The 12,228-nt window shown below is 45.6% G+C and overlaps 1 protein-coding gene across 1 annotated transcript; it reads left to right on the top strand.

The window, feature by feature from the left end:
- Window positions 1–311: 311 nt before the first annotated feature.
- On the top strand, window positions 312–2,106 carry LOC123827226 (transmembrane epididymal protein 1A-like). Its single transcript, XM_045851666.1, has one exon. The coding sequence runs from the start codon at window positions 429–431 to the stop codon at window positions 1,314–1,316; it is 888 nt and encodes a 295-aa protein (XP_045707622.1). The 5' UTR covers window positions 312–428; the 3' UTR covers window positions 1,317–2,106.
- Window positions 2,107–12,228: the final 10,122 nt, after the last annotated feature.

Here is a 12,228-nt window from a genome sequence, read left to right as displayed (position 1 = left end):
CAATGTGCCTGGCACGTACACACAGTCATAGAAGAGAGTCAGCCACCACCCTTCTTTGCTGGAGTACCTTAACTATTTCATCCTTTCTCTTTTTGTGTGGGGTGTGGTGGAAAGGCGGTGAGATAAAGGGCAAACCAGTGTAGCTGTGAGGGGCAGAGGTGGCAATTCCAGGTGTGGCCCATCTAAGTGAGGAAAAGAGTGAGGTGAAGCTTCACGTCTCTGAAGGAGACCCACCCCTGGGAGGGACTTAGGTGCTTCCAGCACAGGGAGGCACACCGTTCCAAGTGTGGGAGGCTGGGGCAGGGCTGGGTCAGGAAGATCTCTCCACTGCTCAGAAGCAGTCACTCTTGCTTGTGAGGAGGGCCCTGTGAGGTTGCTGCTCATCTTCCAGCTCTTGCGCTGCTGGCCAGGACACATACACGGAGACAATGGGAAACCTCGAGGGACACCTGCTGCCAGGGGTGATCTTCCTCCTCTACTCACTCTACTACTCACTGCTGGCGTCCTTGGCCTTGCTACGGGGACAGAGGTTTTTCAAGGCCCCTGTACCCCCAAGGGAGAAGCGAGGACACAGGTGGTGGAAGTGGGTACCTGTGGAAGGACTGGTGAAGATCATCATCAGCCTGACTGGCATTATGTCTGAGTTCTTCTACCCTCCAGGAGTCAACCGGCTGAAGATAGTAGACTGGGAGGACCCTCAGCGGCCATTCTTATTCTCAAACAACTGGCAGCATGTCACCATGTATGGGTTCTTCCTGCTCAGTGGCATAGTGGACGTTGTGAGCCAGTCATGCCAGGCACGGCAGAGCATGAAGCTGGAGCGAGCAGCTGAGGCCCTGGCCTGCTGTACACTGGCACTGCTGATGGCATCCCACGTTGAACACAAGGACGCCCTGGAGATCCGCCTGCACATTCTCTTCATAGTCCCTGCCTTCCTGGTCGGCCTGGTGCTCATCATCGAGGTGTGGGTCCCTGACCAGCCCTCACTCTGGTTCCTCAAGTCCTGGATGGGACTGGTGTTCAGCACCTGGCTGCTGCAGATCTGCTTGGTGCTGTATGTTCCTCCCTCTGGGAAGCCCTGGAGATCAGAAAATCACATGGACCTCGCCTTCCTCACCATCTTCTTCTGCTGGCACCTGGTTTTAGGGGCAGCTGTGCTGGCTGCTGTCTATGGCATCTGCAGCCTATGGCATCATCGCTGTTCCTCAGGGACAGAGGCCTCAGGTGCCAAATACCAGCCATGCCCCACAGGCTACAACAGTGAAGAGCTGGAGAAACTCAGGGCAGGGGCTGAGCTGCTGCATGAGGGTGTCTAGGTTTAGAATCTGTGTTTGTTTTCACTTTTTGTAATAAAAGTTTTGAGGTTGCCCATTGAGTGCATAGCATGGGGCCTGCAATGTGGCTTTTCATCACAGTAATCATCTTCCTTGTTCCTAAATAAACCATCAGGCTCCTAGCAGCAATTTTGCCACCAACTGGATCTCTCCAGGTCTGTCTCTTTCCTGTCACATTCCTATCTCTATCCTGTCTCTTTCCTATTCACGATGGTTCCTTGCCATTTGCTTACATGAAGTGGAAGAAGGAGCAGTGCTTTTCTCTGACAGCTTTTGGGATCCAAGAGGAGAAAATGAAAAGAGAAAACAGAGGTAGATAGAGTATCACTGGGGACCTGAAGAGGGTTCTGTCCATCTGAGGCAAGGCTGGCTGTGTGTGTGTGTACGTGCATGTGTGTGTGTGTGTGTCTGCAGCTGAAGTGCTTCACACAGTGTGTGTGTGAAAGAGGGGATCCAGTTTTGCATAAAGGTGAGGGCTTCCGTTTTCTTTATTACTCCCTGTTCTTTGTTTACACTAAGTGTAGCAGGATTAAGAACTTGTTTTGTTGTTGTTTTTTAATCTAAACTGAATGAAGCTACTTCTGCTTCAGAGGGAGTAAGGCAGGAGGGGAAAGAAGTAGCAGATAATTTAGCAGAGAATTATGTCTGGGGAGAAAGGAGGCAAGAGAGAAATTCTCAAAAGTGGTTGTAAGAAATGAGAATCATACTTATATAATTTTGCTTGTTTGTTTTCTGCTGTGATATAAAACAACTCCAGTGTTCCTCCTTGTTCAGTAAAGTCTATGATACACATAAGTCTTGTGTGAGTGATTCTCGGGCAAGATCAATGAAAGAGCCCTGATTGCAGTTGGTGAGAGCAGAAGGGAAGGAGCTGCCATGAAACATGGGGTGCAGATGAGCCCAGTGGTTCTGAAGGTGCAGGAACTCAGAGCTGAGAGGGACCCTGAGCATGTCAGCCCCCTGGAGTCTGCAGAAAATTCATCTAGTCATTGAGCTTCTCCCAGAATGAGCAGAGGAGGTGTTGGTAAATCATATGCTCAGTGAAAAACATGAAAAGGAAAGAATCGAAAACTACGTATCCCTGGGCACAATCAGAGAGCCACTGCTTGGAGTAGCATGAGTCTGCTTCTGTGGGGGGGATACACTCAGCATTTGGAAGTCTGAAGAGGCAGGAAGAAGGGAGGAGATGCTGTCTGCTGTCCACAATGTGGGAAAGTGCCACAGAGGAAAGAACCCACTCATGAAGCAGCTGCAGTCGTGCCCCTTTTCTTGCAGTCAGAATTGCTCTTCACAGAGACAGACAAGCTTCAGAAAATATTGAGAGGCACTTACATTTGCATTTACATTTGCAGGGTGGAACACAAGACAGGTTACACATTGTCATCTAAAATATCCCTGCACATTCCCTAAAGAAACACTGTGCAAATAAGCCCTGGAGACTCTGAGACAAGGGGTTAGGAGAGAGAAGGGGAGCAAAGGAAGGGATGGAAATGGGACAAGGATCTGGCAACTCACACTGGCAGGGCTTGGAGGGAAGGGATGCTCTGGATCGGGAAGAGGAGAAATGTATCTTTCTCCAGCAGCTGGAACCACGCCAGCAACCCAGCTAAGGAGAAGGCACTCCCTTCTTTCTGTCCCTGCCCTTAAAAGCCCAGAAGTGGAGCCAGGTTTACCCTGCAGCTAATACAACTTCAGCTTCAGAGCCCCTCTCTTTACATCTTCCCTCCAAAGCCCTGCGAGGGGCCATCCCAAGGCATTCATAGGATCACATATCACCGAAAATTGCAAAAGTAAGTATTTCTGTGTTCTTTTTTTCTAACTGGAGACTTCACATTGTATAAACTTAAGATTCCACAAAATCTGTCATGTGTCTGCCCCCAAGGCTTAAGACAGGTTTACTTTCAGGAAGCCTTGTGATAAGCACTTCTCTTCCTCTGTTAGTGGAACCCTCTTTAGTCAAGGATAGTGTAAGACTCTTCCTCAACTTGGAAACAAGAAGCTTAAAATGCTAATGACATCGCACACTGGAGGAAAACCACCTACTAAAGGATAATCTTAGCCAACAACCACAAATGAGTGGCATCAGATGCTGAGCCTGATTTAATAAGGAGGAGTTAGAGGTGCAGAAGGCTAATGGCTGGGGGTGGAGAGGAAGCAATTTACAGAGGTGGGTCCTGTTGATCTTCATTTGTGCTATGCCAAGGAGTTTATGTCCCTTGCATATAGAAAAACAGATCCCATAGCCTGTGAACACAGACATTTTAAGGGACTGGCTCATGAGACTGTGAGGGTAGGCCCATAGGCCAGAGACCCAGAGAAGAGCTGATGCTGCCACCTTGAGTCTAAAGGCAGCTTGGAGGCAGAATTCCTTCTTCCTCAAGGCACCTCAGTCTTTTCTTTTAAGCCTTTATCTGATTGGATGAGGCCCCCTCACATCATGGAGGATAATCTGCTTCATCAAAGTCTACTGACCTAAGTGTTAAGCACATCAAAAAACATACCTTCATAGCAACATTTAGTCTGGTGTTTGACCAAGCAACAGGGTACCACAGCCTAGCCTAACAAAGGCATAAAATCAACCACCATACTCCACATATTGGAACATGGCCACTCAAACACGATTATCAACTGAGTTTGTCATGATCTTTGGAAACGTTACAAATTAATCATTAGTAAGGGTAATTTGTAAGAGGTAACTTTATTTTAAAGGAACTTCATCATTATAGGTCCTGATTGCATTGTGAGTGTGACTATATAATGTTATATGGACTTCTTTCCTTCCCTGTTCCCTCTAGAACAGAGATAGAGTGATGGGTGGGCAGGTAGGTGACACATTTTTAAAGACTAAAAAAATATTTAGCGAGTTTTGGGGGTATTATTCATGTTATGCATTCTAAACATCTTAGAAAACACCAAAGACTACTTTAAAGTATTTTGAAATCTACCATAATGCCCTTTCCCAGAATGAGTTACTTCATGGGAAAACCACGGGGTGGGACATCCTTCAACCACAGAATGGATGATAGTGTTTGTCTATCAGAGAAGAGGCCTTCCCTGGTGATGAGGACTGATGTGCTTGATGGTTAAGGCATGGGTGACTAAAGAGGTTTGGAGGTGAAGGTCACTGGAGATGAAGTAATCCAGAACTGGGAATCTAGTGTTGTGGAAGGAGCTAGGCAAGGATAATGACATGTCTGGGAAGATGGCAACCTTGGGCTGGAAGAGCACCCCCACAACCCCGTCCTTAGTGAGTTCAGGTGGAGAGTGGGGTAGGAGAGACAACCGAAGGCATCAAGGAGAGCCAGGAGACAGAAGATGTAAACGGCATGAGCTTTGAAGTGATCAGGGTTAAGCAGAAATGGTAATACCTACCCCACAGAGGTATGGTGAAAAGTATATGAGGCATCGCATAATCAACACAAAACAAAGGAAGATGTACCTTAGATGCTAATAAATATTAATACAAGAGACTGAACATACAAATGGGCAGTGTCCAGACCATATATAAGGATAAAACTCTGACCCACAGTCCATAGCAAGCAGCCCAGGAAACCAACCCAGTGTCTACAGTAATCAGCCCAGGAAGCCGGCCTGCTCTCTGTAAGTCAGACTTGCAGAAGGTCAGTTAGCTAGCTCTAGTAACCAGTCCAGGAAACCAAACAATAACCCCTGTAACAGTTGGCCTCAAATGGGCAGGAGTTGATTAATATCTAACAGCTTCCCTAGTTTTTGTCCATGATTCCAACTTAGGACCAACCATAGAGAGCCAGCTGTGCACCCCTCAACAAATCAAGTGGGTTACCCCCTTCTAGTTAGCCAGCTTACAGCTTCCCCATGCCAAAAGCTTCCGTCAGGGCACACCTGACGTCTTCCTTCTTTCTACTATGAAACTTTTCCACTCCCCTGCCTGCCTTGAGTCTGCCAAAAAGAAAATGATGGTGGCCAACTCCCTTGTTATACTCTAAATAGATAAGCTTTGTTTGTTTCCTTTGGTTGGTCTTCATTTATTTCCACATGTTCGATTCTTTAACTTATTCATGTAGGCAGGTACACAATATTTACTGAGCATCTACTATATTCCACACTCCATGCTAGGCCCTGAGGCCAGTGCTAGCATGCTAGGTTGGCAGACTGAGAGAGGGGTGAGATGCTGGGGAGCTGAGGAGGAAAGTTACTGCAATCACTGAGAAGATGAAAAACAGGACATGGGGCTGGAGGAGAAGAGATGAATTCTGAATGGAGACAGAAAGTTTGAGGTGTTCTGGAAGTGGGTGGCTGTATAAGTCTGGAGCTGAAGAGAAAGGGATGGGTAGAGAGGGGAATCTGGGGTCCTAAGTGATCATCAAAGCCTCCTCAGGTCACTCAGGGGTGGGTTAGCTCGCCTAGGGAGAGGTCCAGGAACAGAACTCTGAGAGGCACCACATCTACCTGGGAAAAGAAGAGAGGCACCTGTAAAGCAGACCATTAAAAAGCAGTCAGGGAGGAAGGAGGAAAACCAAGTTGTTGTAACACAGAAACCAAATACTGCTATCGTTCCAAGAAAGGGAGTAGCCAACAATCAAAAGCAAAGCTTTGTTTCCTCCTATTGCTTCCTTTCCTTCCCCTCCCAGTGAAGGATGGCCCCCAGGACAGTGGGAGGGAATTTATTCTCCCAAGACTAGTGGAACCAGTCCTGCATGCCGCACATGGTTGCCCAAGCAGCACCAAGGAAGTTCCCATGTAGTACCAGTCATAAAGTAAAACTGCATGATGAAAGAATAGGAAGAAATGACTGTGCTTAAGTGGAACTGAGACGTTAATTGGAGGGCTACAATGAGCGTTAGTCCAGTTTGATGTGTGTACATTACATCGGTAGCTATCTGGTTCAATAGCCCTGGTTACTGAGTGCCTACCATATGGCAGGTGGAAACTGAAATCAAATTTCCTCTCTCTTCACTGGCCTGCGATTACAAAAGGGACTACAGGAAGGATAATGATCCGTATTTCAAGGTCCTCCCTCTCCTTAAAGCCACACCCGAGTATCCCTCCAAGTCCTCACAAGCCTCTCTCCCTCTCTCAATCTTTCTCTCTCTCTTTAGTTTACCTCTTTCTTCTCCTTGCTCTTCCTTTTCCTCTTCTCTCCCTCCTCCTTCTCTTCCTCTCTCATCTTCATTCCCCACCCTCTACACACCCAACCACCTACAGCTCTGGGCTTCCTTCTGGCATCCAGGAGAATCCAGAGAGCACCCATCTCCCTCCCTCACTGCCTATGGTGTTTTTGGTAATGAGACAGCTTTCTTCTCCACTTTGCAGTTATTATTTTGAAGACAATGAGCAGAGCACAGGCTCAACCTGGAGAACGTCCTTCTCCCCGACCCGCGCACCCGTGCCCCTGGCAGCCCCTCTCTCCAGGGATACAGTTCCCAAGAACCAGTCTCCAGGAGACCGAGTGCACAAGCATGCTCTCTGGAAGGCAGCATCCTCACTGTCCTGTGTATCATCCTATCATGGTCCCATCACAGAATCTAGGAGCATAGACCTTGGGAGACTAGTGTGGGCAGAACCTTGACTTACTTTTTTTGTACTTCTGATTGCATTGCCATGTAAAGAAAGAATACAGGTAATATGCTTGATTTTAAAAAATAAAATCTAAAAAACAAGTTTGCCAAGGGCACAGAACTAGCCACTAAGCTGTGAGGATGCAAGGAGCCCAATACTACCTAGCTGTGCCCACTACACCCTACTGCCACCCTCTTGGTTCAGTGACTCTGGCCTGAAACTGGCCGGGGTGCCAGGGCCCCCACACCTCTGCTCACGTTCCTTCCCCTTCACAGGGCTGGGGCAGAGATTCTGAACTCAGCAGGGAGCCCACATCTGCCTGTGCTCCAGTGGCTGCAAGAACACTGCCTAGCGTTGGTGCTCTAGAAGTCGGGCGTAATTTTTCCCAAGCCTGTGATTGGGAAAGTAGTGAGCACCTCAACTGACCTCACCACACTTTCAGTAAGGGCCCCCACTTTCACAGCCCTGCCTGGAGGCCTAGGAGAGGGCCCAGTGAATATAATGGACCCACCCTTCTTGAGCTGCCTTTGTCCTCAGCGTCTGGCAGGACAGCAGATTGGGAGGCGCAACCCGAGCGTGGAAAGAAATGTCCCATGTGGGTGCTCAGGGTGAGGTCCCTACAACATCTGTGCATCCTCCTCCCACTATGGCTAGAGCGAGGTCCAACTGGCCCTTGGTAGTCAAAGGTTCACACAGCTGACTTGAGGAGGGAGGTGAATGAATCACTGATGGATTGATTCATCCAGTCACTCACGCATGCAATAAATATTTCTCCAGCCCTTCTAAGCACATGGGAGGAATCTGTGAACAAAGCAATAACCCTGGAGCTTCAGACCTGGATGGGAGGTGGTTGGAGAGAAAATCATGAACTTGTAAGTTCATATACTGATGTTTAGCCCTAAGTAGTCTAAACCACCTCTTCCCTCACACTGTGAAAAGAAAAATTTCTTTGACAAATTGCTCTCCAGCAGGCATCGAGGGAGCAGGCAAGTGGCAGGAGGCTGATACAAGGGAGAATATGTCACTGGGAAACAACGCCTGCAAAAGCAGCAGTTTTTTCATTCATAAAACATCATTTATCCTAATCATTGGAGCTTCTCAGAAACCCCTAAGTGCCCCTCCCCTTTTTAGCAGCTAATTTTTTGAAAAGAAAGAATGGTGCTTTCAGTCCATGAGGTAATAGAAAACACGTATGCCCTTCTGTGTAAGTTAGCAGTCAGGTCCTGGCAGGACGGTTGAGATGGCTGCTGTGGTGACCATCAGCCAGAGGAAAAGGCACACATCTGAACGGCAAGTGACGGGGCACTGAACGTCCTGAATGGAAATAACGAGGTTTACCCCAGACGCCCGGTTAACAGGGAGTGTGAGACAATGGCAAAGGGATGGACACCCAGAGCACAGGTGGACAAGAAGCCTCCAAGCAAGGCTTGCCAGCCATTTTCCTTAAGCTGCAAAGCAGAATAGTTTTCTCTGTGCTTAGTTTGAGAACATTTTTTTAAAAATAATAATTTGATTCAACCTGCTCACTTAAATGGCACTCCACACAAGTCCACATTCACACACAGGATTATATGCAGACAAAACAACACACCGTGATTTACCTGTGCACAGGGTCAAGTTCAGAGAATTTCTATCAAAACTACCAAACTACTAAAACTACCGAGGCCTTCCAAACCCAATATCCTCTTTTCATAATAATACTTTGTACAACCCCTTTACTATCTTGAAGAGGAATAGAACCTATCTACATACGTAATTGCACAAAGTGTATGTAGGCACAGAATGAATAGCACTATAGTATCTGTTGATACCTCCCCGCCAAACACCCCCAGGAACACCTGTGGTTGAACAAGTTAAATTTATGGCTCTTTGGAAGTAGGGAAAGCACACATGAGCGGAAATGTGGTAGAAAGGACTTCAGGCTTTAGGTTTGTGTCAGGTGACTTTGGGAGGGCCTATGGAAGCGGTGCTTTGCTTTTGACTGGGTGCTGTCAAGAAGTGGGAATTGTTATATAACTGGGCATTCTAATAAATGCCACCCAGGAGGGCAAGGCTAGAGCTAGTGTTGTAAAAGAGCAGGAGTCACCTGCATTTGCCAAGATGGGGAGACATTAGTCATGTCTGCATTTTGTCTGTGTTCAGACATGATTACAGGGTGTCCTTGTTTTTATCTGTATCCCTCGAGATCACAGAGTGGCCTTGCCTGATACTGGTGTTCAGTGGAGCAAGTTTATGTGCAACAGAAGAACACGATGCTGAGCGGTGAGTGCCAGGCCATCTCCCAGATGCCAGAGACTGCTTTCTCTTTCTTACATCCTAATTGAAATAAAAAGGAGAGATAAAAATGACTGATAATAAAATGATATACATTTCCATGTATAAAGGTTCCTGCATAACTATACTATAATACATAATAATAGAATAAGATGGTTCTACCTCCTTATAATTTTATTCTTATTTAAAAATAAGAATATTAAAAGTATTTCCTTACAATAAATACAGGAGAATGAAAGAGAGAAGTTCCAGGTAACATCAGAATTAAAATTTGTGTTACAATACATAACACACCATACTCATTTGTTAATGTTAAGAGAAAGAAGTGATAACCATAATGGAAATAGGAATAATATGTTAACCAAATTATAGGCTGTCAAAAAAGAAAATATAAGGAAGAACAATAGTCTCGAAATAACATCAGTCTTATTTCTGAGAATGGTGATGAATGAAATCCTTCTGTCTGACAGGAAATAAGGAAGTGATCTAGTATCTCAGAGGTCACATCTCCTGTCTTGAAATTTCAGGACTCATTCAAGGCATACATTCTAATATGTCAAAACACCTTGAAAAATCATGTAAGATAAACCCCAAGATAAGGCATATTTTAATACAATGAGATTCACTCCAGGTCTCTGACCAGCCCCCATTTCCAAATGGAGAGTGCTTGATTGAATGTGTGTGTCCATGTTGACAGGAGAACCCCAGGCAACACTGTCACAGGCTTTCAACGATGTGGCTGGTGTTGGGGAGGATGCATGAGACTGGAGAGAACAGGTGGGATGTAACTGAATGGAACTTGTTCATTTGGCTATACAGATAGTTGCATAGGAGCTGCTTCAATATATTTTCCTTCGTGCCTTTTGTTTGGAAAAAAGATTTTTTTATTCATTTATTTATTTTAAAATATTTACACGTCACTGTGATTTGCCTGATGATATACATTGAGATAAATCCTTCATGAGCCCCAACTTCCTCTGTATAAAATATGGGTTATAATATCCCCCACGGTTGTTGTGAGTAGGAGATGAAGTATCATGAATATACACAGCCTAGTACAGGACCTGGTATGCAGTAGGCGGTCCATAAATGTTTGCCTTTGAAATCCACAAAAGAGCCCAGCTTCCTGCTGCTCAGCAGCCCTGTACCACAGAGGGGAGGCGGTGGGTGGTGCTGACCTGAGGGGAGGGCTCCACCCACCCACCTCCTCCTCCTGGGGTGCAGAGTCTCCCCACCACAGCACCACACCTCCGTGGCCCTTGGTACTCACTGTGCAGCCTGCCCTCCTGCCTCTGCCACACTGGCCTGACCCTGGAAAAAGGTTTTAAATAACATCACAGAAACACAACCCTACATTTTACATGATTGAGTTTTGGACCCCTTATAGTTTGTTGTGGCCTGGGGCTATTTTGTTTCATCAGGTGGTGCAGAATGACGCTGCACTGGAAGAGAACACAGGAAGTCTTAGAGAACCTAGGCCTTCAAATGTACACCACATAGGACTGCATCAGAGTAACAGTGAAAATCCTGAAAAACAGCAAGGAATTCAAAATAAAATAACACAATTATCACAAAATGTCGTGTTTGCATTGTGCTGGACATCCATTGCTAGTTTTTTCAATGGAACACAGACCTTTTAAATGGCTAGCAAATTATAGCTGAGGCTCTCAATCTGTGATGCATACAGTGACACTGGAAAGGGAATGATATTTTCTATGAACTGTTTTTAAGGGCCTCAAATACCATCAGCACCTTTGTATCCATTGTCAGCGATTTCGAAAATAATGTCCACTGTGGCTTTTTTCATATTTTAACCTGATCCTTGTGAGCACAGAGCTATCTCTTCCCGCAGGGGGCTCTAGGAATGACCACGTGCTCGCCCGCTCTCTTCACACAGCTGGCACTCAACAGCGTTCACCACCTCATCGACTTCCCTTAGAGCAGCATCGCCCAACTTCAGTGGAATGCAACACCATTTCAGTGGGCTTTGTTCCTGTCACCATTCTCATAAGCGATCATTCACTGGGAAATGGAGTTTTTCCTATTTGTGTTGCTTACCCTATTTTGTAAGCATTTACATTATCTCAGAAGAGAACAGCGACAGCTTCACCTTCTACTCAAAGACGTGTTTTAACATTCAGTGAAAATTTTGGCTTTCCAGCACTTTTTTAAATCTCAGAAGTTTAACAGGCTGTCAACTTTATAATATGTTTTCTTTTTTCTTTTTTTTTGGTAAAATCTCCACTTCATCTCAATGGGGTGACTGTTTATTTAAAAAGAACTGAGGAGCTGGCATGTTGGCAACGGCTCACATGTGGGTGATTATAAAACCAAATTTGTGATGTTCAACTGCGTATTGTTGACTCTTTTCTTTTGCATTTGTCGCTTTGTCATACAGGCTGAATCAGAATATTTCTGTGTAAATGGAGAATCACCATGAAGACGAGAGTTAAAATGCAGAGGAATTTGGTTAATCCAATAAGACAAGACATTGCTATCAGTGACTTTTCAAAATGGTAAACTCTTGGTAAATTTTAAATAAAACTATGCAATCTTTCCTTGATATACACAATTATTGGGTTCTAGGAAATGTGCTACTTACTCAGCCTTGCCAAAACAAAAACAAAAACCCACAACTGTATGTTCACTTGTAAAATGGAACTACAGCAGTCACTGCCTGCCCGATCCTTGGTGTTGCTGTCCACAGTTTCAGTTACCTACAGTCAAACTTGGCCCAAAAATAGTAAATGGAAAATTGTAGTTTTAAGTTTTAAATTACACACTCTTCTTCACCATGAGCAGCATAAAAATCTGGAGCCATCACTCCAACCCTCCTGGGACGCCAGTCACTTTTTTGTCCAGCCCTCCGTGTTACCACGCGCACTCGCCGCCTGCTTGTAGTTATCCAGAGCAGTGGTTTTCAACCAGCGTGTGGCAGCAAGGACATCGGTGTGCTGCAAGTATTTTCAAAACATGCCAAACCTGACTATTTAGTCAGGGGCACTGACTTCTGTTCCCTTAGATTGCCAAATTTAAAAAATGACAAAAGCCAACACAACAATAGCCAGCCAGTGTCAATGAA

This window comes from Phyllostomus hastatus, unplaced genomic scaffold (assembly GCF_019186645.2).
Source record: "Phyllostomus hastatus isolate PE091 unplaced genomic scaffold, TTU_PhHast_1.1 phas_contig_86, whole genome shotgun sequence".
Taxonomy (NCBI): Eukaryota; Metazoa; Chordata; class Mammalia; order Chiroptera; family Phyllostomidae; genus Phyllostomus; species Phyllostomus hastatus.
The sequence above is the reverse complement of the archived record's forward strand: the minus strand, read 5'-3'. Positions and strand labels throughout refer to the sequence as shown.